Raw genomic sequence first — 27,763 nt, forward strand, 5'->3', positions numbered from 1 at the left:
TTCGTTTTACAATTCGTCGTAACTCGTATGCCACATGGCAAAGGAAAGCTATTTTTTGGACAAAAGCTTTTGTTTCTATTCTAATCTTGTCTTAAAGAGCAGGACCCGACGACTATTGCAACTTGCAAGTTATACGGCCTTCATTTATAATAATAATAATCTAAAATCATGTATACCAATTACAAGAGATATATAGTGATATGAAAACATGCATTATTCATGACAAAGTGAGACCGGCCAATTCTCTCAACATTTACTTTTACATTGTGAAATCGTACCAGCTTAAGATCATAAATACAGATTTTTTTTATACATATATACCATATGATGATAAATCAAACCCTAGTTGGTATTGTTTTTTTTTCCTTCTTTTTAATACACCAAAAATGACTTTTCTATCCCAAATTGATTGACCATTAAGTAATATTTTTTGTTTTTCAAGTGTAGAACCTCTCCAATCATTGTCCTTAATTTGCGAACTTTAATATTTTAGTTGACGCGCTTTTTTTTTTTTTTTTTAATTCATCTTTTGGTCCACGGTTGTTGGTACATCAACACTTTAAAAAACGTATGGTAATGAGAGAGGCCCCTTGTTTTATGCATATATATGGTGTGTGTGTGTGTGTGGTGGATTCATCATAATTTAGAGGTGAAATCAGGAAAAGAAGGGGAAGAAATTAATGGCTGAAACTGCAGTGGCCTTTCTACTTGACCATTTGGTTAAGTTACTGAGTGAGGAAGCAACAATCTTAGGAAAGGTGCACAAGGAGGTTGAGGAGATCAAGAATCAGCTAGAACGAATAAACTCTTACATTAGGGATGCAGAAAAGAAGCAGTTGTCAGATGATCAATCAAGTGTCAAAAGTTGGTTGAAATCATTGAGGAACGTGGCGTTTGAGATGGAGGATGTGATTGATCACTATTTGCTCAAAGTGGAAGAACGTGGTCAGAGGCATGGTATCCATGGTGCAGCCACTGAATTAATAGAGAAGGTCAAAACTGTAACACATCGTCATGATATTGCATCTGATATTAAAAAAGTCAGAAAAACCCTAGACGGTCTCTACAGTGAAGGAATGGTCTTGAAACTCGAGCCATCTTCTCGTGCTCCTTATCGTGCAACTCCAAGGTCCTACGTCTGAACTAGTTTTTGGCATCTTCTATTTCATTTCTCATTTTCATTTTCTAGTTTTACTTTTATACATCTTGTTTAATTATAAATATCCCTACATATAATAAGTTTATCAACTTATTTTTTAATACTTTATCTTAAAGATCATTGCAATAGTTATCCGTGATTAGATAATAATGAAAAATTGTTTTACTCTGCATGTAACTATTAAATTCTCTCTAATTAATAGTGGAAACATATAACTTTTTCTCTAAAGTTAATTAATGAGTTCTTTATTTTATTTTTTTAAGGAAAATCCAACTTATTTCATTTTGTTCATAATAAGAGCAAAAATACTATTTGGAATATACTTTCAAAAGGAATGCTAGCATGAAACCTAGAAGCCTTTGCTATAGAGAATGAGTTTTTTTTTTTTTTTTTTTTCTGCACATATGATTGTGAATGAGTATCCTGATTGGTCATTGAGATTTTTAATTTTTTTTGAAAAATCTGTTGACACTCATAGTTGAATTGTCTCATGAGCCACTTGGGTTTTTAAGATGATGAGTATCAATCAATTTAATCCCTAAATTTATATAAAATCTTATTTTAGCTTTTAAAATTACAAAATTTTAGTCATTTTAGTTTTTTTGTTATTATAATTTTAGGAATTAAAATAACTATAATTTAATAATATTACGTGTAAATATAAGCGTCATTAAATAATTGAAGGATTAAAATAATATTCTATTTAGTTTAAGATCTAAACTAATTAGTGTTTATAATTTTAGAGGCTTACTTGATGTATTACTGTTCAGGTTAGGCGCTCATTTTGTCAAGGAACCTCAACTTGTTGGTATTGATCGTCACAAGCAGCAACTCACAAATTGGCTAACAGAAAGGGGAGTTCCAATCAGGGTGGTGGTTGGCCCACCAGGGATAGGTAATTTATATATATTAATTTTCTTGCAGTTTCTGTTCCCAATAAATTATTAAAATGATCGAATGTGAAATAGTTGTTTTGAAGTGATCGAATGTAGATTTGGGCTACTACAAAATGGTATACCTGTGTGTTTTTTAATAGGCTAAATTATTATTTTTATTCTCTAATTTATTTTTTATGTTTGCAAAATAGTTATTTTTATTGATTTGATCTCTTAAAATTAATTCAATTTAGATTTGGGCTACTTTAAAATAGTTATTTTTTGTTCTCTAATTATTATTTTTGTTCTCTAATGTAGATTTGGGCTACTACAAAATAGTTATTTTTATTGATTTGATTCTTTAATTTAAAATTAATTCAATTTAGTTTTGTCATTTAAATTGACGGTGTTAAAAAATACATGTATCATATTCATGTCATCTACTTTGTGAAAGTTTAAAACAACCACTAAGTGATTTGCATTAGAGGTGACAAATGTATGGATCAGATCAATCCTAATTCATATCCTAATGGATTGGATCAAAACAATCCATTAATCCATTTTTATCCATGAAACATTATTTAATGGATGCAATCCAATCTGATTCATTTAATAAAAAAAATTCATTTGATCCATCCATTAACACTTTTTTCATGGATGGATGTCCATCCAATCCATCCACAATTTTTTTAAAAACATAATTATTTTTAGTTTAAAAATAATATATTTAAAAAACTCACAATATTTTCTAAAATAATAATAACTCAAACAAAAAGCGACTGAAGTTATTTTGGACCGACCTTGATTAAGGCTAATTTTTAGCTAACATAAGATGAGACTATTTTTTGGCCAACGCCAACCAATGATGTTTTTTGCTTGATAATGACCAAGTTTTTTTAGGTGACATCGGCCTAAGCTATTTTTTGGCTTATGTCGGCCATAAATATTTTTTTTTGGTCGAGATCGACTAGAGTTTTTTTTATCAATGTCGGTTTGTGATGTTTTTTGACTGACATTAGCTAGTTTTTTCAGTTAATGCATGTCAATAGCAACTATTTTTGGTTGACATCGACTATGGTTTTTTGGCAGACATCGACTAGAGTTTTTTGGTTGACATTAGCTAAGGTTATTTTTTGATCGATATCAACCGATGATGTTTGTTGACTGACATCGGCTATAACTATTTTCTTGGTCAATTTCAACTAGGTTTTTTTTGCTGATGTTGACCAGGACAATTTTTTTGCTAGTGTTGGCTAGAGTTTTTTTGATCGATGTTAGTTAAGGTTATTTTTTGGCCGTCATTAGCTAGGATTTTTTGGTCGACGTTAGTCGATGACGATTTTTGGAGGATATCAGACATGGTTATTTTCTTTATCAACATTGACTAGGGTTTTTCCGGTCAACATTGGCAAATGCTATTTTTTGACTGATGTCGACTAAGATTTTTCGATCAATTGTCAACTGGAGAAATGTTTTGGTTGATTTTAGGTAGGTTTTTCTGGACGATGTCAGTCAGTGATATTTTTAGATCGATGTCAGCAAAAAAATTGGGCCAACTAATGTCAACAAAGAAAATCCTAGTTGAGTCAACCATAAAAAGACTAGATCGACGACGACAAAAAAACATAGCTGATGTGAGCAAAAAAATAGTCATAATTGATGTCGACCAAAAACACTAGCCAACTTCAGCCAAAAATGGCTTCGACAGATATTGACCGAAATACAACCCTAGCGAACGTCAACCAAAAATAGCTTCGACTAATGTCGACCTCAAAACATCATCAACCAATGTTGGCCAAAAAAACTATGGAAGATATTGGCCAAAAAATAGTCCCGACCCAAGTCGGCTAAAAAAACTTTAGCCAACATTGTCTGAAGAATAGTATCGGTCAACATTGGCTTAAAAAATTATTAGTTAACATTGGCCAAAACAACTCTAGATGTCAATGGCAAAAAGATAACCTTGACCAAAGTTGGCAAAGAAAAACCCTAGTCAACATCGTCTAAAAAATAGCATCGTCCAACATCTTCTGAAAAAATATTAGTCGACATTTGTAAAAAATAACCCTAATCGATGTCAGCCAAAAAATAACTTCGGTCATCGTCATCAACCAAAAAACCTGGGTTAATGTCTGGGCTAATGTCTGCCAAAAAGTAGTCTCGATCAGTGATGACAAAAAAAAATCTAGTCATTGTTGACCGAAAATTACTCAAATTATTTTATTATTAAGTTGGATCAATTTTGATCCATTAAGTATTGATTACAGGATCCATTGGATTTTAAGAATTAGTGGATGAATCATTAACTATCCATAAAATTAAGTGGATGAATTTGGATCCATTCATTTGTTATATTTTTTTTTTGTAATTGATGGATTTTATAGATTTATTGGAGATAGATTTGATGGATAGTGAATAAATAAATTCATTTGTCACTCCTAATTTGCATATAAAGACAATTATGAAACCACCATTATAATAGTTTAATAATATTTATTTCAAGAATACTAGTGGAAATATATGCACTATCATGTTTGCGTGTTTACATTTTTATTGTGTTAAAATTAATTTGTCTATTAATTTTAATCCAATAATTTATTTTACACTTATCTGATACGTGTGTGTATACGTTTTTATTTTTCTAGATATATAACTAATCGATTTTTTCACTTATGCATTTACTGTTTACAATAAAAAGTTATTGGTAATTTTGCCAATTGAAGGGTAAAATATGAATCAAGTAATGTGTACCATAAAAGTTGTAACTGAAGAAATGCAAGTAGCGTTGAATTTTATTTTATTTTATTTATATTTTTCATGATCTCTGCCTTTTGTATACCTTGATTGAATTAAATTATTAGTTTTGGGGTTAATCTCTTTTTTTTAAGGTTTTAATCAGTTTGGGGTGCTGTAATAGAAGTCATAAATTCTTCTTTGCATGATTAAGTGAGAAATAATGATTTGAGTTTATATTATTTAATAAGTTAACATTATAATGTCTTTTAATTAAATTAAACTTTATTTTTTATTTGTTCGTTTTAAATGGTTACAAAGGGTTAATTTCCCTTGGAATGAACTTAACTATACATTTAAAAATAATAATTAAAATTAAATTTAACTAAAATAATTTTAATTTTTTATATTCTTACTAAATAAATCATTTTATGTAAATAAATACTTGATGTTTATGTTAGCTCTTTTCAAAGTTGGACCATGTGAAAAGGAACCAAAAACCACAGCCAATGCATAGGCCACTTTTTTGATAAAGACATAGACGTGATTACTCAATTTCAATGATGAGGAGGATGTTACCTATAAAGAAGTCGACTTTTTTTTTACAGAAACATACTCATCTCATTTTACGCTATACAAGGAATTGTATGATAAAAACTATAGAGACCAAGAAAAAATGGTGTCATCCTAGCAAGCTCATGGGCAAATCCATTGGCTTGTCTCTATACAAAACCATACCTATAGAGAAGGTTGGATTATGGCTAAAGACACTTCTACAGTCTTGGATAATGTTAAACTCAGAATCATCCATGAATGGTAGCTTTGGTTGGTGGGCAGTCTCTACACAACCTCCACATGGACACTTTCACTCTTGGGGGGATCTCCAAATTCCATATGAGCTTCCAATTTCCCTGCACCCTTATTGTATCATAATCATCGAGCTTATACAAAGCAAATCTATAGGCACTCTTAATAGTATACATGCCACAATTTTAATGGCCCCAAATACACTTATCCCTCCTAGACCTATCCATAATAGGGACACACCGGATAGATTGCACATCACCATGATAGAATAAATGGTCAATAAGAGGGACGTTCGAAGAGCCCAAACTGTCAATAAGGTCACTTACCTTCAAGGTCTCCATACTTGGGTACATGGGAGTCTCAATAAAAGCATTAGTGGTGGACCATAACCAAGGTTGCTTCCAAACATCAATGCTAACCCCATCCCTTAACCTCCACAGAAACCCCTCTTTCAACACCACCTTAGAAGAGACAACACTTCACCAAGTGAAAGCGTTATTTGGCTTTGAGAACTCATGACGACAAAGCATTAGGGATCGTTGCAATTTTCCATCCCTACTTTTCTAACATGACAAGATTAAAAGCATTAACATTTTAGAATCCCACACCTCCATCCTCCTTTGAAGCACACAATCCATCCCAACATGGCAGTACACAATCAATCCCAGCATGACAACCAGTTGTTGCACTTTGACTTAGAGAAGTCAATGTTGAATACCTAAAATTTTAATAAGAGAGGGAGATGAGTGTTTATGTGTAAAAAAACTTGAATCTATTTTTTTTATTTGTGAATTTTCCAGAGAAGGGGAAAAAGTAAGGGTTTGGAACTACGAAAAAAGGGAATTTAAAAAAGAGCAATATAGGGAAGAGTATATTAAGAGTATCTTCAACAATGGTAGGAAGGAGATCTTAGCTTCAAGATTTGATCTTCCTAAGATCCATTATTGGAGTTGGCAGCTAGATCTCCTCGTGGAGATCTGGTTCTTCAACAAGAAACACCAAGATTTGCATTGTTTTCCAAAATTTTGTTTTCTCTCTCTCCCCAACAAAGACCCACAGGATGCAATTGCCACGAAGTGGACAAAATTCAAAGGAAAAGGAAGAGAGGAGATAAACAACAAAACGTAGTAAAAATGAAATCATTTTTAAAAAAAAGATAGATTTGGGTTTATGAGCACTAGATCTATCTCTGCATGTTGTTGATGAGAATGGAGATAGTGGTCGCGAAAGGGAGGGAGGAGATTTTGGAGGGTTGTGTTGGAGGGAGGAGAGGGTGAGGGTTTGTCGCATGATGGGGGTAGGGTTTGTGATAGAGGGAGGTGAGGGCACTACTAGAAAATATGCTTTTTACATCGGTTATTTAGGACTTTCAACATCGATTATTGAAAACCAATGTTGAAAGTATTAACGCTAACATCGATTTTTGAAAATCGATGTTAACGTAAAAATGATAACATTGGTTATTTAAATAACCGATGTTATATAATAAGAATTATACAAAAAAAAGGTATCAATGTTCATAGCAACGTTGGAAATTGACATCAGTTTTTGTAGAAAATCAATGTTAACATTTTGGAAGTTAACATCGGTTTTTGTTGAAAACTGATGTTAACGTTAATAATTAACATCGGTTTTTGGAAAAATCGATGTTGTTTTCGTAGGTTAACATCAGCTTTTTTAAAAAATCGATGTTGTTATTAGGAATTTTTTTTAATACACTGTCTGTTTTTTCATTAAACCCAAAAATTAATTTGCAAATTTGAAATCAGACCACAAAGCAAAATATATATATCATTTGCATTCTGTTTTTAAACAATTTTTAGCTGAAAGCTAGCTAGTAAATTATCAATTGTAAAAAATCAATTGATAACTATATATCAATAAAGAATTTATTAATAACTATGAATAAAGAATATTCAATTAATGTTAAAAGGTTACATCAATTGTAAAAAATGTAAAGCAAGATAATAAACTAATTAATAAAACTAAAATTACAAAGTTGCCTAACATCCTAAGTTGCCTAATATCCTAACTAAAATTACAAGCTAGTAAACTAAGCTTTATTTCTAACTTTGAGATAATAGTTTGCCCACTGGATGCGAAAGCGCCTTCAATGTGTCTGATTCCAATGGTCTAACATCATTAAAATATTGCATGATAAAATAAAACATAAGTTAACAATATAATACCAATGATAAGAAAATCAAATTTGTTCGAAATAAACAATTATCATTTCCCAATTATTCCTGAAACTTCCTAAGATTATAGTTGACATCCAATGCATCATGTAATAGCCACAGTCAGTGCTTCCTTTTTGTTTATTACACTAAATACATAATGAAATTTAAATATATAATGTTAACTACAAATTAGTGTACACAGACATAAAATATATATCACTAAAAACATTGTTTAAATTACTTACTTTAAACAACAATCCACCTAGCATTTGCAGTCTTGGATTTTGGTTGTGGAGTATCATCAAGTCCTTTCAAAGCACTGTTGAATACAAAGAACATTAAAATATTGATGTTGCTGACTAATGCTAATGCAAATATATTGAAAAACAACACTAACCTATTAATTATTCCTTTTAGATAGTTGTCTGACCTATTATGCAAGGAACAAAATCAAACAACAAGATTTTCCTTAGGTAAAATGACGACCATTTGTCAGTGTGCATTGCAGTGGAGACTAATATAGGTTATTGTAGTATTATACATTATTTAAATTCATTTGTTCAGTTTTACTTACCCATTAAGGTAGGCTCCTAGGTAGACATCCCGTTTTGAACTTTGCATCTAGTTCTTGATGTAACTTTCAGATTCAAACTGTGATTGCCAAAATTTCTAGATGGACTGTGGCTCGAGGAATCCATACACATTGAAATTCCCCAATTGCATACTTGTCTCAGTCAGATGCCTATTGTTGTTAACACAAAGTAAATTATGTATGAATTTAAAACAATAACTTAGGTAATTAACAATAATCTAAATTGACTTACAGAATCCACAACTGTATAACATAGATGCTGAGACATTGACCACCGTGTGCTATTTCAGACAGAACTTCATGAATAAGGGGAAGTCTGAATTAAACAGCTCGAATAGGGAAACATCCCACATAAATTGCAACGGCTTCAAAAAAAGTTGTGGGATGGTCAATGTCATCAGATGTAGGGGATCCTCGACCTCAAGATCCGACCTATCTGCAGGTTTTATTGGTCCCACAACTCCCTGCTTATCCAACATAGTTAATTGACATAATTTAATTACAATGAAAAATTGAATTGAAAAAAACAAGCATATAATAAGAGTAAAATACATGTTCTGATAAACACTTGACGAGATGTGTCAGCCAAGCAAGGAAGGTGTTAAGTGTCTGCCCCACTAAAATAACCTCGTCAGTGGGTACAGGAATGAGAGCATCTACATCTTTAACCTCCTCAACACAAACCTTCACTTGATCATGCAACAAAGGGATGTTGTGAATGATTGTGGATCCCTCATAAACTCTTCCTAGGGCAACTAGGTGGGGAGGATTTTCTTCGATGTACAACTCGCATTTGTTTGAGTCACCCGTGTCTGGATCGGTTGCTGAGGGATCAATACAACTACCCTTTGTGCTGACATGAGCAACTGAGGGACCAACCTCAGGCTCTGAAGGCAATGCAAATCCCTGTGATTGCATCTGTGACTGAAACTGGGACTGCATCTGGCTGAAGGATAACATCAGCTGTCGAGTCACTTTTTCTGTGATCGACTCCTCCAGCTGATCCCTGATTTGTTGAGTCAACTGCTCTAGTTCTTCAGGAGCGATGAAGGAAGAAGTGCGGGAAGTCCGTTGAGTCGGTCCAAAGTATTGTTTGATGGTCACACCGGCTCCAGCAGCACGCAACGACCAGGGTGTTCTAGTCGCCCAATGGCAGCAGTCAGGACATCCTGACGTCCATGGGGGACAAATGAACCCTGTGACACCTGCTCTTCCAACGAATCATGTACATAACACATTTGCATGCCAAAGATTGGGACAAAATAAACATAACTATTTATGATTATTAATTAAAAGTGACTTACAATCTTCTCAGCAATTTCCTTTGCTCCCTCAGACGTCATCTGGCTTGTTTTTTTGGTGCAAACCATCTTCCACTTCACATGTTGTCTGATGGGAGATTAAGGATCAATCACGGCCTCTATGCTTTCGGATTGAGCAGCTTCCTCCTGTTTTTTTTATTTCTCTTCTCATCCATCATCTTGTTTTCTAAATATTCATAACCCCTACGAGACAACACATGGGGGACAATGTTTTGCTTCTGGATGGCCTGTGTCTTTTTCCACACATCCTGCAAAAATTAAACATTAATGAAACTCATGATTACAATGTATTAAAAGAAGTGAATTTAAACTTGAAAACAATGAAAATCACAAGTACATACCTCCCACGAGGGGTCTCTGCGGCTCTGACAAAATTGGGTCCATTTCTCCTTGCTAATGTCGTATTTTTTGCATATAGTGTCATCGACACTGTCCTTGTCGGCTGCAAGTGCCTATTTTGACGTCAAATCAGACTTAAACTGTCTCCACCGTTCTCCCACATTCTGAAGTATTTTATTCTTTGTCCTAACATCAGATGCTTTAGGGATATCAAATTCAGTCTTACAAACAATAAATTAGGTTTTATCGTTAATAAATGAAATTTTTTAGCTAATAAAGAATATGCAAGATGAAAACTAAAATACCTGAATATCCTCCCATATCAAATCCTTCTGAGCAGCAGGGACTTGCTTCCAAGTCTTGTATGTCATGTCGACCTTATCATGAGTGACAATCCCCAAATATGTTCTTAATTTCTTCTTGTGGGGACCGTTAGCCTTCCCGGTAGCAGGATTGACGTGGACCACCGGTCTGTCAGCCCCAACTGGTCTAGTCGCCAATGATCGTAGTCGTGTGGCTTTTCTTGTCTGCTTCAAAGCAGACGGTGACTGTGATATAGCTTCTGTGGGAGGAGGAGGAGAGCTAGGTGGAGTAGCCATATGCCTGCAAAGAAAAAACATTAGTTAATTAACATTATAAAAAAACTATAACCGGTCATGTAAATGAATGGACTTAAATCAAATACATAATAAAAAAATTACATTAGACGATGTTAATTAATTCTCCTTCATCATGATCATTACGATTAGCATGAACATCGTTAGGTTCTTATTCTCCGACCACGTTAGGCGACATTTGTGTGGAAAAAGGAATGACATAAGTATCAATGTATGAATCGTCAACTTCTACATTAACACCAATTGTTTTCCCGTGTAGAACCACTGACCACCTTTCTAGTAAGCTAGTTTCTTAGATCTAACAATATAAATCCCACATCATTGGTTCGCACGCCAGTGTTGTTGTCAACCCATTTACATTTGAAAGCACAAACAATAAATTTGACATAGTTTAGCTCCCAAATTTCTTCAATGAACCCAAAGTAAGGGATGAAAGCTACATATGGATTGTCATCATGTGCACTGGCGAAGTGTTGAGATTCAGCCCTTAGGGTGACCCCACTATTTTGCATTGTACTATTCTCGTCTTGTGCTTTTGTATAAAAGAAATACTTGTTTATGTTGGATTCTTGCCAAGTTATAACATTTCTTTTAGGCCCATTTGCTAGCTTTCTTAATGTTTCAGAAGCATTTTCATCTGCAAAGATTGCATCTTTAAACCAATCAAGAAAAGTCTTGTTATGCTTTTCAAGACCTAGTTCTTTGACATTTTTGGATTACTTTCTTTGACTAAACCTTCATGCTGAAGTATGTATGGCAATACTTCATTATTGTTATTCAACACATACAAGTGAGCTTGTAACAAATCTTCTACACTTGGAGTGATAACATGTAGTCCTCTTGAACCCTTATCGCCCACTCTATCGTCATGCCGAGACTCGGGAAGCCCAACAGGTTTAGCCTTTTCAATGTACTCTGAAAAAAATTCAATGGCTTCTTCTGCTATGTACCTTTCAACAATAAATGCTTCTGGACGATGTAGAAATTTCATATACCCTTTTAAGATCTTCATGTATCGCTCAACCAGGTACATCCATCTTAAAAAAATAGAACCACAACATTTGATTTCTCAGACCAGATGAACAATTAAGAGAACCATGATGTCAAAGAAAGCAGGAGGAAAATACATCTCCAACTGGCACAGTATAATAACAATCTCGTTTTCTAGCTCATCTAACTTCATAGGATCAACGACTTTACTACATATGGCATTGAAGAAAAAGCACAGGCGAGTTATGGCTAACCTGACTTTGTTAGGCAAAATATCTCGTATGGCTACGGGTAGCAATTGTTGCTTCAAGACGTGACAATCGTGAGACTTTAACCCTACCAACTTAAGATCCCTCAACTGCACAAGGTTCTTAATATTTAAAGAGTATCCTTGTGGGACTTTCACCTGACCCAGACACTGACAAAAAATCATCTTCTCCTTTCTGGACAAAGTATGACAAGCTGGAGGCAAGTATATTTTTTTACCATCAAACCTTGGATGCAACTACGATCGTATACCCATCTTAGCTAGATCTTGACAAGTATTCAAACCATCTTTCGTCTTGCCTTGAATTTTAAGGAGCATCCCAATGACACTATCACATACATTTTTCTCCACATGCATAACATCAATACAATGTCTAATATCTATATCAAACTAGTACGAAAGATCAAACAAAATCGACCTCTTCTTCCATATGCAAGTATTACTTTTTTCCTTCGTTTAGGTCTTTCGAAATATAGTATTCAGGTGTTCAACACACTAGAAGACTGCTCACCAATCATCGATATCGGCACAGTTTCATTCTCTTGACTTCCATTAAATGTTTTTTTCAATCGCCTGTAAGGGTGATGAGGTTTTAGAAAACGCCGATGCCTAGTGTAGACTGTTTTTCTACCATGTTTCAGTTGTATGTAGCTTGTGTCTTCTTCACAGACGGGGCATGCATGATGACCCTTAACACTGTAACCAATCAAATTCTCATATGCTGAAAAGTCATTAATGGTACAAAAAAGCATTGCACGCATTTGAAAAGTCTCATTTCGAAACCCATCAAACACTAAAATCCCCTCATCCCACAACTTTGTCAGGTCTTCAATCAACGGACTTAGATAAACATCAATGTCATTTTCTGACAGTCTTGGGCCCGATATCGTCATAGACAACATCATGTATTTTTGCTTCATGCACAACCAAGGAGGCAAATTGTAAATTACTAGTAGAACTGGCCATGAACTATGTTGAGTTCTTAAATTGCCATATGGATTCATTCCATCACTGGCTAGACCAAGCCTAAGATTTCTTGCCTCTTTGCCGAAATCCGGAAACGAATGATCTATCTTCTTCCACTGCGAGCAATCAGCCAGATGATAGATCATTCCATCACAGTTTCTCTCATTTGCATGCCATGTAAGGTCTTTAGCATCATCTCCATTAGCAAAAAGACGCTTAAACCTTGGAACGATCGGTAGATACCACAACACCTTCGCTGGGGGGTGCTTCTTTGAGTTTTCATCACTACTACACTCCTCATCATCCTTAACTTTGTACCGTGATACCCCACACCTAGGGCATTTGGATATTTCTTCAAATTCATGTTTGTATAGTATGCAATCACTTGGGCAAGCATGAATCTTCTGATACTCCATACCCATCTGACATAGTACCTTCTTTGCGTGATAGTAACTTTTAGGCAACATGTTTTCCTTTGGAAGCATATTGTGCACTACTTGAAGCAGTGAACTAAAGCTTTTGTCACTCCACCCATATCTGGCCTTGACATTAATCAGACTTAACACCGCCGACATGTGATTTTGTCAATGAATTCTTGCACCCTGGATACAAAGGCTTCTTTGAATCACTTTGCAATGTATCATACATAGGGGCATGTGCTTGCTAAAAAGACTCTTTTCCAAGGTCACAAATCATATCCTCCAAGTGATCTCCCATTTCTACATCAAACGGTTTAGATTGGGGCCCACTCTGCATGTCTATCATTTCACCATGTCATATCCACCTCGTATAATTCCTCTTAATTTCATCACACAAAAGATGGTCTCGTATGTTGCTGACTCCTTGCCGTCTCCCGTTCAAAAAATTTATGCACGGACAAAAAACTTCCCGTTTTCATCCGGTCGACTTCTTTTTGAAGTAAATTGTAGGAACTGTTCCTCACCTTCCTCATACGCAGGGCTCAAATGGCTTTCATTCATCCAACTTTGATCCATCTGAATAATAGCTCCTTCATGCTCCGTAACTCTTTCAATGCATGATATCTCACTTTTTCATTTAAGGTGTGGCCCTATCCTATTCAGGAAGACACATTTTTATGGTAGATTTAGGCGTCAAGATTAATCTTATTTTGTTAAATTTGATGAAATTTCGGTAGCATTTCGCATTGGTCTCCAAGTACACGACATGAAATTAATGACATTAATTTGCCGATAATTAAGTATGCACTCAGAGAACAACTAAAAATGCATTGTACCGTAATTTCATCAAATTAAACAAAATAATGTTAACCTTAACACATGAATCTACCATAAAAATGAGAGTCTCCCCAAACTGTCCAAACGGATAATTCAAGATTGAATACAATGATTAATACAAACTTTCTGCAAGAATGATTGTATTCAATCTCAAACGGGAATCTAAGGCTTACTCATTATGAACAAAACTTTAATCTAAAGAAAAGCACATTAATGATATACAATTTGAATACAGTGACATATAACACAACACAATAGATCGAGAAGAAGCCTAAGCAAACAACAAAGCAATGACTGTCGAGTTAGGGCAACAGACAGTGGAGGTATCCATTCTCGTCACACGCACCACTCATTATAAGTCCCCCAATTCGTTAGTGTCGCTAACAAAACCGACGAGTTATCATGAGCGACGAGTTATATCTCAAAAGAGAAACTAGCTAACTAATCAAAACCAGCCATTGATAATATATATATATATATATATATATATATATATATATATATATATATATATATATATATATATATATATATATATACATACATACATACATACATACATACACACATAGTAGTCCATATGTACGTACCTGGAGTTGCTATAATCAAAGAGCTTCCACAACAATGCGAATCACCAGTAGTAAATGATAACTTGGAAAAAAAAGCATACTCTAATTAGCCACAGTGTGTTTAAAGCCTTTCTGCTTCTCTTTTCTAAATTCATTTACTCCATATATACATGCATTTTATTTTTGAAACACTTTTAGTTTCTTCATGGTTCACAAATTTATACTTTATTTCCTATTAAGTACATTACATCAAACACCTTCTATTTCTATTCTTTGGTAATTTACTCTCCTTGCCAATTTTCCTACTATTTACTAAACTTGATTTTTGTTAGTTTATTCCTTCTTAATCTAATTTTTGTTTGTCAGTCAGTTGACTCACTAAGTAACCCACTATTGGATTTATTGTCCCCTAACTAACTAACTAACAGGCCTATCAAACAACCTTTTAAGTTGCAGCCCCAGGGACAGTGCTGCTGTTTCATTGTCGGGGGCATAAATTGAGTGATTTGGGTGGTAGGGAGAATGGTGTTGGCCAAAATAATGGAACAAACATTCGAACCAATGACAGAAAACATGCCAAGGTTTATCCAAGGGAAGCTAGAAATGGCATTTTAGACAACAAGATTGACTACTTGGAAAACAAGATGAAGATGGTTGAAGGAGAGTTAAGAGAACCTGCTGCTATTGAGGCTGGTTTATATTCAGTAGTTGCTGACCATATGGCCTTGACAACTGGACTAATGGTCCAGATTAGGCCATATCTCATAATTTGTGCAATTATCTTTAGCTGGAAGAATCTTTGGGTAGCAAAATGCACTATGAAAAGAAACAACATATTTTTAAGACAAAAGAAAACAATACTCCCTGCCAAAAACCAGTTCTTATTTGGAATAACAGCCCAATATATGAGAAGATAGATCAAGTGATAGTAACAGAAAAGGCTAAACAAAACCCTTTAGGAGAGACATATATACAACGAATAGCAAAAACTTCCTTAGAAGATTGAATTTCAACAAACATGGTTTAAGAGGAGGAACTAAACCCCTCTTCAACATTTTTTACAATCACATGCATGCATCATACTATAACATGTATCATCTGCTGCTAATTAGCAATCAGTTCACTAGGACTGCAACATATAGTACCATATATTTGAAGGAGGAATCCAAATTATAGTATTGAAACATATCATCTAGATTTTGTAGATAGAAATTAAAGAACAATCACCCCGGGGAGGAAGTATACCTGTGCAATTAGAAACAAAAAAAAGCATATAGACCATACCAGTCTTCCTACCCTGCCATTTTGTACACAAACTGATGAGTATGAATCTCAAAATTTGTACACAAATTGATGAGCAATAGGTATCTATCAATCAAAATGACAAATTCCATTAGCAAATATTCGTTGCACAAAATAAAAAATTCAGTTAGTGAGTAGTTAGTATAAATAAGGCAATTCTAATGAACAATGATATAGAAATATACAAGCTTCTATTCTTTCCCACCTTATCTAGAGGCCCTGGCCCTCGAACCTAACTTTCTTTTCTTGTTCCCTATCAAATGAAGTAAACCAAGTTTTGCCAATTTTAAATGTCTCCTAGTTCCTTGAATCATTCATATTTCAAATATACTTTAGTTTATGTTATTTTTTTCCAAACAAAGGATTTGGTATCAAGCATTTTCAGAAATTGCATTGCAATCAACTACATTGGACACAACAAACCCTTTGCCATGGTGCTATACGCACTAAAAGGGTATTGTTTTATGCCAAATATATAACGCAATTAAGGAGGTTGTGGTAAATTTGGATACTTGGTCAAAGGCCTATGAAGATATCACATTGTCCTACATTTTTATGATGACTGATCATGGTCATTTTTGCAATTTGAGGGGTACTGTGCTTGGAAATATGATGGGAGATTCTTGGTTAAGAGCACACGAGCAATATACGGACTATTATGCAACACTTTATTTGAGGAACAGCTGGGGAAAACTTCTATCTATTCTTGTAGTTTCAAGGGACATACTTTCACCCTCCAATGTAAATGTGACAAGCCAAGACTTGGCAAACAGACTAAATGCTTTCAATCTAGCTTTTGATGAAAGGTACAAGAAGCAATTTAATTGGGTAATATCCGATGATATCTTGAGGGAAAATGTATGCAAGCATTTGGTGGAAGGGATTATACCAATTTATAGGGCCTATGTCAAGAATTATTGTTTGGCAATAGAAAATGATGCTAAGGTTGACAAGCATATGAAATATACGAACAAGACAACAAAATATTACATATGCATACATTCAAACTTTATTGACTCACTAATCTTATATTTCCTCAATGTGGGTGTCAGACAAAAACCAAACTAGGATACATCTACTATTTTTTTCTTCTATATATGTGAGGGATTTGAAGAGTGCCAAGATACATATACTATATTATAGTATTTTCACTTTTAAAGGACTAAAGACAAATAATTAACCATTATCATGTATAGGGATAACAACATTTTAGGTCTTCACTGTGTTTTGTTTGAAATCCTTCAGTCTATAAAAACCCTCAACTAATTATAGAAAAAAAAACTATTCATGTGGAACTAATTTATTTTCAAAGTTTCGGACTGTACAAGTTTGACAAAAACATTCGAACAATCGATACTAAGAGTGAATGGAAACCATATTCCTTATGCTCACAATGTGGTTGCAGTGAAGTACCTCAATTGCGGCAGAGACGAACTCATTTGCGGTAGTTACAACTTCAACGGCAATGGTAGCTTCAGTAGTGCAGTTTTCGGCAGTCACAGGGTCAGGAAGAAGGAGAAAGGAGAAAAGGGTTTGAGCATGCGGGGGCCAAAATGAATTTATGTTTTAATTTATGAAAACAACAACAATGGTTTTTTTTAAATAACCGATGTTAACCTCAAGTACTTAACATCGGTTTTGTCAAAACCGACGTTAACTAACTCCACTTTACAAAAATGCGACCGTGCTTTTCTTCACATCGGTTTTTTAAAAAACCGATGTTAATCATGTGATGTTAAATTTATATTTTGTAGTAGTGGGGTGGGGGTGGGTGGTTCATCAGAGGGTGAGGGTGGGGGAGCATGAGATAAAACAAAAAGGAGAAGGAGGAAAGGGTGAGTGGTGGGGGAGCATGAGAGAAAACATAAAAGGGAAGGAAGAGTGGTGTGGGGGAAGTGACTCAGAAGGAAAATGGGAAAAAGGATAGGGTTTGAGCATTCAAGTTTTTTTGAAAAAGATGGATCCCCTGTGGGACTTACAAAAAATGGTTTAAGATCTCAAAATAAGATCTATTATTGATGTAAAAAATGGGAAAGATCTTGAGAGTGATGTGACACCGTGGGAACCACAAAAAAGGTAACTAAGATCTCATTTTGGGATCTACTATTAGAGATGCTCTAAAAATGGGATAATGAAATAAGTAACTACCTGTTGTGCAGTTAAAGAGTGTAAGCATTTTAAAAGTTTAGGAGCAACAAATAATTGTATGATTAACAATTGAAAAAAATAAATAAAGAAGTGGATTGCCGTGGGCCATGAACTTCCATTAGTAAAAAAATAAAATAAAAAATTTGAACCACCGTTACATTCTTATTCATTACCACATTGTCATCACCTTATGCCACTCCGGTACTTTAAAGTCTGTTAAATGAAAACAATAAACAAAATATAATACAACACTCGTGAATGGCAATTCAAAAACAAATAATAAAAATATAGAAATCACAACAATCAAAAAACTCGATATTCAAAGAAGTATTCAATGAAGTCGTAAATAAAACATTTGGTGTTTTTTTTCGAAAACCATTGTGAGACTTTGTTGTCTTGAAATTTTTGGGAAATTGAAAGGGTAAATATTGAGAAAATTTACACCAATGGGTCATGAATAACCATATAAGTGAACCCGACACCACAACTTAATCCAAAATCTTAAGGCTCAAAGTTTATGAGTCTTTTTCTCACTTATATGGTGCTCAACTTTTTCCATTTCTATTCGATGTGGGATTTCACCTCACACTTGCACTCCAACAATCTCCCCCTCAAGTGTGAGTCTCTTCCACATGATAACCTCTCCCTTGAGCGGAAGTCATTTTCAATTCACGAGTATTCAATAGTGACTCTTAAAGCTTAACTATGGCTACCATGACTTGTCTAGCCATTATCGCCAACATGCTCTAGTATCTTGTACCACCGCAACACTTGTGGGACCCACTACCTGACCTCTATGCATGGACTCACTCGTGAGGAAAACTTTCGATACAAGGGATCTCCATGTCCATGGATCAGTCGTCGCCATCTTACTCGTTTGAGTTGGTCATCAAGTAAAACCATCGACTCTGATACCAATTGTTATGTAATCAAGGGGGAACCAATGAGTCATGAACAACCACATAAGTGAACCTGAAACCACACCTTAACCTAAAATCTTAAAATTTAAGTTTATGGGTTTTATTTTTACTTATATGGTACTCAACTTTTTTCATTTCTATCCGACGTAGGACTTCACCTCACACTTGTACTCCAATAAGAATGGAATAATGCAGTTACATAGGAAGCAGTTCAACAACTTTTTTTTTAATTCGTCTTACTAAGTGTGCGATTAGTGTAACAAATTAAGGGAAAAGCTTACTAAGCACGTAGCAGAACTTTATGTTGGTGGTGCATTCTTATTTGAAGTCTTGGCTTTGGTTCCATGGTTCTTCCCTTGTGAGATATAAGAATTTCTGAAATATTTAATGTATGATGAGGAAAAACAAAATATAAAATTGAAAAAATACATACCAGAAATTAGATTTGGCTCAATACTGATGAAATTGCTTCAACCATAATCAAAACCATGCATGTTAAAATACATAGACTAACTCTCAAAATTAAATGAAACACAAAAGAGTTAACATTATCATTTTCACTTATTTCAATTGCCGCCATGAATTGTCGTGGTAGTCATGTAAACCAAGTAATAAATAAAGGATCATATACATGAAACCTTAATTGGTCATGGATGAATTCAAGATGGAATGAGTTTGTATTGAGAGAAAGGGAGGACCAGTGTCAAAGAAAAGAAATTTCACGGCTTATATAACGTACAATAAGAGGAGGATAGAAAGCACTCAGGTTGAATACTAAGGGGAACATGGAGTAGGTTGGTTACATTGTGCAGTTAAAAGGCTAAAACAGATAATAAAAAAATTCAATGTGATAATAAAAACAGACTAATGAACTGTATCAAAATATTATTTAAGGGGCAAATATGTCTATCAAAATATGCACACAAAAAATAGTTACTTATATATATATAAATATATATATATATATATATATATATATATATATATATATATATATATATATATATATATATATATATATATATATATATATATATATATATATATATATATATATATATATATATATATATATATATATATATATAAAAGGTTATCAAACTCTATAGACTCGTGAGAGTTTCATAAACTCAACTCATAGAGTGTAAGAGTCTACTTCATATAAAAATAATAACAAAATATCTATAAATAACATACTAATTACAAAATCGTCACTATATTAATATTTTTTAATTAAATAATTAAACTTTATGAAAAATAATAATTACAATATAATATAATTTAGCATTTCATTAAATTTAGAATATTAATATTAATAAAGTTATCAATATTTTACTAAAATATTATAAGTAAAAAATATTAAATTATTTTTAAATAATTTTAAAATTTAATAAATTATTTTCTTATTATTAATAACAATTTTTTTTAAAAATATATTAATATAACATACTAGTAATTATTATAATTAATTAATATTAATTTATTATCAGTACAACATAATAATTTAATATAATATAATATGAAATAATAATAATAATTTAGTTTTTGAAAAATTTGTTATATGATATTAAATTTTATATTATTAAATTTTTTATATAAGAGAATTTAGTAAATTATTATTTTTTAAAATATATCAATGTAATATATATTAGTAATTTTGGTATTTGTTAATATAACATAATAATAATATTAATAAAATTATAAATATTATAATATTATTATATTTTATTTAAAATAAAGTTATCAAAATTAAAAAGTTTAAAATTATTATAGTGGTGCTTTTTAAACTGCCACTATGTGTACATTTTAACTACCACTATATACATAGATAGATAAATAAATACAATTAATTATGCACTAGTAGTAAAAATAAATTTTACACGATCATTTAATTATAACTTTTTACAGTATATTAAATTTTTAAATAATTATTTTAAAAATTATATCAATAATAATTTAATTGGTTGACGTGTAAAATATTTTAAGTATATAGTTATGTAATATTTATATAACATTAACAATGCCATGTGTAGAAGATAACTAAGGAAGAAAAAGTAAGCAAACTAAAAAATGACTAAATTTCTTATTTGTTAGAATTTTGTTAGGAAAGAGAGTTTTTCTTTCTCCTTAATATACTGAAGTTTTACACGTGCTCTCTAATATCGATTAGGGGGCAAATAATAATTTCTCCATTTTAAAACTTTGGTTGTTTAATTTTTTTTACACAGGTTAAGAAATATTTTATTTATAAAGAGGAAATAACTCTCATTTTAAATTTTTTCTGTAATCTTTACTTCTTATATAATGAAAAAGAACATTCCTTATTTCTTAGTTTAAATCATAGAACACAAATAAGTAACTTGTTTTTTCTTCCTTTTTAAAATTTTCCTAGTTACCATGGGTTGTTTAAATCAGATTTTTTTACTATATGCTATTTATTTAATAAAAAGTATGTAAGATATACTTAAATTAATTTAATTTTCTTTAAGTAAATCTTGTAATCAAAATATTAAAAAGGATATTCATCTAAAATGATTAAACATTACTTCCAATCTTTTGAAGATAAGAGAAAGGTTTATATATTGAAAATTTTAATAATTTATGTTTTACAAGTAAAAATGACTATATTGATAATTTGTAGTTAAACATAGCACAGTTAGGTGTGCCAAAAAGTAACACCAATTAATCTCAGGCTTACTAATTACTGCACCCAAGAATTAACGAAAACCTGAAATCCTAAAATATACAAAACAAAAACCCACCTCATGCTACTTTAGATAGTTATATGCATTGGATACTAAGAAGTGGTTGATTCGAATGATTTTAAGTTCTATCTCCTAAAGTAAGATTTTAATTTCAAATTTTATGAATAAAAAAATTATTAAAAAAGGAGAGATCCACTAAACATGATAAATTAAGTTTTCTAGTAGAATAAGATCAATTTTGACATTTTAGGGTCGAACACAAAATATTATGTAAGGGGTCTTTATATTTTATAAAAAATGAAACACATAATTCTATTAATATTTTCATTGTATAACTTTTCATTTGATTCATCAATAATGTACATTTCTTAAAACAAATATTTCTCTCTCTCTCTCTTTTTTATTAGAGTATGAAAATTTCTATTCATAGTTCAATAACATTTCGTATATTTTTTTTATCAAGGTAAAACGGCAATTGTGAAGAATGTGTACAGCAAGCAAGAGCAGGTAAGCCTTCAGAAGAATGGAACAAGCTATTTTGAGTTTTGTGCATGGATAACCATGTCTCGGTCTCAAGTTGATGATGAGCAAAATATGCTGATAAGGCAGATTATAGAAAATATACTTGAGAAGGACCCCGGTGCAGCTACATTGCGGAGCGAAACAACAACTCTGGAGTCTCGTATAAGAAAATTAAAAGAATACTTCGAAGATAAGAGGTATCTCATTGTGTTTGATGATATGCAGGATTTAAATTTTTGGAATGTTATCCAGTATGCCCTAAATCAAAATAGCAGCACAAGCAGCAAGGTTATTATCACCACACGAGATGAAAGTGTTGCAAATATGATTGGAAGTGATCATTTTGTGTCTGTATATAGAGTAGAACCTCTATCTCTAAGTGATGCTTTGATGCTCTTCCGTCACAAGGCATTTCAATTTGAGAAAGTGGAATACCCTGAATTGAATGGTTTGTCCGAAGAGTTTGTGGAGAAATGCAACAGGGTGCCACTGGCTATTTTGGCTATTGCTTCTCACCTTGCAACTAAGGAGAAAACTACCACTGAATGGAGAAAGGCACTCATTCAACTTGGCTCACGATTACAAAGTAACCATCTTCTTGACATTGTCAATCAAGTAATGTTAGAAAGTTACCATGATCTTCCTTCCCACCTCAGGAGGTGCATCTTGTACTTTGGCCTTTTCCCTGAGGGCTATTTCATTAGTTGCATGACACTCATTCGTTTGTGGGTAGCTGGGGGTCTTGTAGAGGAAAAAAGAGATAGTTCTGAAGAAGACACATCAATGGAGGAATTGGCAAAACAATACTTAGCTGAGCTTGTATGTAGATGCTTGGTTCATGTTTCAAAGGTGGATTTTGATGGAAGACCCAAAACTTGTCACGTGTATAACCTCATGCATAAGTTAATAGCCAGGATTTGCCAGGAGCAGATGTTTTGTGATCAAGTAAAGATGAAAGATAAAACCACACCATCATCATCTAATTACTCCAAGTTGGATTCGTCAGATCCTAGAGGTTTATCAATAATTATAAACAGTGATGCTGCTGCCATGAAAAGAGTCAAAAACTGGAAGAAGGTTAGGTCTTGTTTTGTTTTTGATGATGCTAAGAAGTGGCTGGTGACAGAAGAATTTTTCTCAAGTTTTATGCTTTTGAGCCAATTAGACTTGTCTAATGCACGCCTTGATAACCTTCCTAAACAAGTTGGGAACCTATTGAACTTGAAATACTTGAGCCTGAGGGACACCAACATCAAGTCACTTCCAGAGTCCATTGGCAACCTAGAGAGGTTGCAAACTCTAGACCTAAAGCGGACTCAAGTGCATGAGCTACCAAAGGAAATTAAGAACCTTGTCAAGTTGTGTCATCTCCTTGCTTATTTTATCTATAATCAATATTCCGATTTGGACCGCTTACAAGGAGTGAAGGTAAATGAAGGGCTTAAAAATCTAACATCATTGCAGAAACTTTCATTTTTGGATGCAAGTGATGGTAGCATAATAAAGGAACTGGAACAACTAAAGAAGTTAAGGAAGCTGGGGATTATAAAGCTAAGAGAAGTATATGGTGATGCACTGTGCAAGGCTATAGAGAACATGACCCATCTATGTTCCTTAAGCATCGGGGCTATGGGAAATGATGGCATGCTTAAGTTGGAATCTTTAAGAAATCCTCCATCTTCCCTTCAACGCCTTTACCTGTATGGGCGTTTAGAAAAGCTTCCAATTTGGATAAAAGAAATTCCAAATCTTGTCAGATTATACTTGAAGTGGTCTAGTCTAAAGGAAGATCCATTACCTTACCTTAAAGACTTGTCAAAACTGTTGTACCTTAAGTTCTATGAGGCTTATGGTGGTGATGAGTTGCATTTCAACAATGGATGGTTGAAAGGCCTAAAGGTTTTGCATCTAGAGTCCTTGCCAAAGTTGAAGACCATAAAGATTGCTAAAGGAGCAATTCCTTATCTTGCAGAGTTGAAGATAGGGAAATGCCAGAAAATGGTGACGTTTCCCAGAGATATTCAGAACTTGACAAGTCTTCAAAAGCTTTATCTCTATGATATGCAAGAACAATTTATAAATGAATCACGAAGTGAAGACTGCAAGATTATTTTTAACAAAATACCTCTTGTGGAATTCTCCAACGATGACCATTTTTCCACTTTTAATAATGCTGATGCTTGAAAGATGAACTTGATAGTAATGGTAAGTCCTGAAACACAATTTAATTGTTGCTATATTTATTTTAGGGTTCAGTATGTTTTTAGTTGTTGATAAATACTCATTTATTATTTTTATTTTTAATAAATTTATTTTCCATCGAATTTTTAATATTTGAAAACTTTTGTTGAATCATTAGTTGAAATCAATTAACTGTTTATCTAGTTATTAATTGGTCAAGCAGGCATGCCACATGTTACTTTTGTTTGACTAGGATTATATATAAATTTTTTTTAACCACTTGATTTGAATAAAAAATTTATTAGGGATCAAATAAAAAATAATTATTTATTACAAACAAAAACATATTTAAACTTTTATTTTATTGTTGGATTAATCACCATTTTATACTATCATTAACTGAACTGCGATATTAAACCAATTTGTCATGTTTTGTGAAGAAGTCAAATGCTTATATTTAAGATGTTATTTCTATGCCTATTTTGGAAAATAAATTCAAACAAATGCTACTTACCTTTTTTTAGCAAAATAATTGCAGATCTAAAAAGGAGTGCAAGATTTTAGGATTTACAATATCTTCTTATAATTTTGCTTCAATGTTAGGGGGAATAATGACTTGACCTTTCAATCTAGAAAAAAAAAAATGGTAAGCTGGCATCATAATAGAATGATATGTTTCATTATTGAGATCATGCTTTTAAACATTTATGTTTACATGGTATACTTAATTTGTGTTTAAATCAAATTTTAGGGACAATTTCTCTGGAAAAGTGGTAGCTGGCATGGAAAAATTCTCTAAAGGTGATTCTTTGGGTGCTTGCGAGGGGCATGTCCCCTTTATCCTAAACCCAATCCGCATTTGTTGCCAATTGGTCATGTTTTATTTCACTAGTTCGAATAATTTGTTGATCTCGTCATTCTTTTTTCTGGGTGTAATTAAAGAATGACTCATTTTCAAGCTCTTTGTTACTCCCTTGACATTTACTTATTGAACTAAAACTCACGCGGATATGCGTGCTCCATGAGTGAATTTTGGAGGAGATTAAATTTCTCTATAAATAAAAGTATGTTGAGATTTTTATATGGGAGGCGATTCACACTTACTGTATATAAGTTTAAAAAATTACTCTTAAACTGGATCTTTATTTGGGGTAAGTGGATATTCCCTATGTCTTTATATTAGGAGAAAATAGGCAATTCATTGTTTACTGTTGGTACATGTTTTTTTAAATTAAAAAAATAACAAAAGTTAGTCATTTACGTATTTATAGAAGTAAAATAATAAAAATATAATTATATTCATGAAATAAGTATAAAAATGTGTACATTAAAATATCGTATTATTTTTATATATAATTATAGATTATTAAAAAAATGTTCCATATCAATTAATTTTTTAACATAAAAATCTTAATTTAGTAAATTACTATAGAAGAATAATATATAAATGATATACAAATTTATTCATTGATAAGAAAATAACTAAATCCACTTATTTTGTAATATTACAATCTAATTAAAATTTGATGATAATGTTGGATATGCACAATTATTAATAAACAAAGTATGTAGTCATCATAATATGTATAAAAAATGAGATTCTATCAAAATCCAAAGTCCTTTAATTGATGGTCGTAATGTAAATATTGTTGGGATCATGTTTATATTTTCCAAAACTTCTTCTATCGATCCAACCTTTAGAATCACTCACTTTTTCTTTTCATCCCCATGTTAAGTAGCATTCATTCTCTGTTCTTTGTTGTCATTTAAGGCTGTAAGGCTACATTTTGTTTCTTTCAGCTCCCTACACACATTAATTCTTGATCACTTGAAGCTTTTTGTGCAATTTACACTACTAAAAAAAGTGTTTTTAATGACACACATTCGAGATCGGTCGTAATAAATCCATTGTAATAGGGTGACCAATGGTATTTTTGTAAATATATGTCATTTTTAGGGGGCATGTGCGTAACGTCTACAACGACGTTTTGTGTTAACATCGTCTTTGTAGATTAGGCTGGAGCTTATCAAAGACGGGTTTACAAATACACCGTCATTAACCTGCTTTCATATATCTCCCCCTTGCGTGCTAATTGAATATGCATACCTCGAAATCACTTTCTGAAAATTATGTTATCAGCCGACGTCTCCTATTTGGCTCAATCTCCCTCACACCACCGTCAGCTTCGCAAAAGGAAGCCTACATTGTCATGCCTTCGCTACCTCTATGTCGCGTGTTGTTCACACCATCGCAACCTAGGGTCATCGTGCCCTTTTAAGTGTTGACACGCCTTGCAATGTACTGTTCTTGAAGGTAAGCTTGCTGATCTTTTTGTTTTCTTGTTTGGTGTTGAAGAAGTCAATATTAAGGGTTTACTTAACTTGAAATGTTATAATTTTTTGTGGAATTGTTGAGTTGCCCTCAGAATGTCATGTTTGAATGTATGGGTAAAGTAAATGAAAAAAATAACTTAAAATCATAAGGGTTACAAGTTTGATTGTTAGCATTTTAATTGCCTATGCTTGTACATTTGTGCCCAACTTGGAATGAACATGAAACTGTATATATAATACCATTAAGTTGCTAGTAGCTATTCTCCGTAATGAAGTTTCAAGACCCTATTCAAGTAGCATAGTCGGGGTTCCTCTTGCAAATTGTTTCTCGTTTAATGGTGATCATTTAAGATGAAACATGTATATATAATACCATTAGGTTGCTAGCAGCTACTCTCTGTGTAAAAGTAATGGTTTTTATTTGTCATGTACTTTAAGGTTATTCTCTCTAGTTGTGTTGGGAAGACATTTTTTTAGGACAAAATACACTAAAAGTTCTTCCATTCATTTGGATTGTGTTTACTTTAAATGTCGCACTATCAGTCTTGGTCATCAAGGTTGCCTCCATGTCTTAGATTTATCTCTAGATTGATAATTTTAAACTTTGAGATTGACTTTGAAAATGTAAAATATGTTCTCTGTTTTTTTAGCAGGAAGGATCTAACATGCAATCTTTTCTTCCTTTCCCTCCTTGTGTGTTGTTGGTCCTGGGTAATTTGAAGAAAAAATATTAAATAAGTATTATCTTAGTGTTTTATTTGTTTTTAAATCTGGTATAATTGAATTTAAATAATCGAATGTAATTTGGGATGCGTGTTAAATTAATCTCAATCACAAAAGGAAGACTGCCATTACATTTATCTGGTTTTGAACTAACTCTTAGTGCATAGTAGTCATTCTACAAAGTTGTTGAAGAGATTCTTTAGACAAAATGCATATAAAAGTATTATGACGTGGTGGAAATTGTCATGACAATAA

General features: G+C 32.8%; 1 protein-coding gene across 3 annotated transcripts; it reads left to right on the plus strand.

Annotated features, from left to right (window-relative positions):
- Positions 1-514: 514 nt before the first annotated feature.
- Positions 515-25,532, plus strand: LOC100779508 (disease resistance protein RPM1). Of its 3 annotated transcripts, none has more exons than XR_001386361.3 (5): positions 515-1,129; positions 1,930-2,054; positions 22,212-24,475; positions 24,990-25,097; positions 25,203-25,532. XR_001386361.3 is itself a non-coding variant. In XM_003551404.5 (4 exons), exons 1-3 carry the CDS (start codon positions 681-683, stop codon positions 24,452-24,454), a joined length of 2,817 nt encoding a protein of 938 aa, XP_003551452.2. In that variant the 5' UTR covers positions 517-680; the 3' UTR covers positions 24,455-24,475; positions 25,203-25,532. The 3 variants fall into 3 exon arrangements, 1 of the variants encoding a protein (XP_003551452.2); XR_419364.4 differs by having other exon boundaries at positions 25,055-25,097; XM_003551404.5 differs by lacking the exon at positions 24,990-25,097 and having other exon boundaries at positions 517-1,129.
- Positions 25,533-27,763: the final 2,231 nt, after the last annotated feature.

The sequence above is a fragment of the Glycine max genome, chromosome 18 (assembly GCF_000004515.6).
Source record: "Glycine max cultivar Williams 82 chromosome 18, Glycine_max_v4.0, whole genome shotgun sequence".
In the NCBI taxonomy this organism is placed as follows: domain Eukaryota; kingdom Viridiplantae; phylum Streptophyta; class Magnoliopsida; order Fabales; family Fabaceae; genus Glycine; species Glycine max.

What these genes read in the sequence shown, in the direction of transcription:
- LOC100779508 (XM_003551404.5), top strand. Translation starts at nt 681, where the DNA reads ATGGCTGAAACTGCAGTGGCCTTTCTACTTGACCATTTGGTTAAGTTA. An exon ending in CCTTATCGTGCAACTCCAAG is followed by an intron (nt 1,130 to 1,929) that starts GTCCTACGTCTG and finishes ATTACTGTTCAG; the next exon opens with GTTAGGCGCTCATTTTGTCA. An exon ending in GGTTGGCCCACCAGGGATAG is followed by an intron (nt 2,055 to 22,211) that starts GTAATTTATATA and finishes TTTTTTATCAAG; the next exon opens with GTAAAACGGCAATTGTGAAG.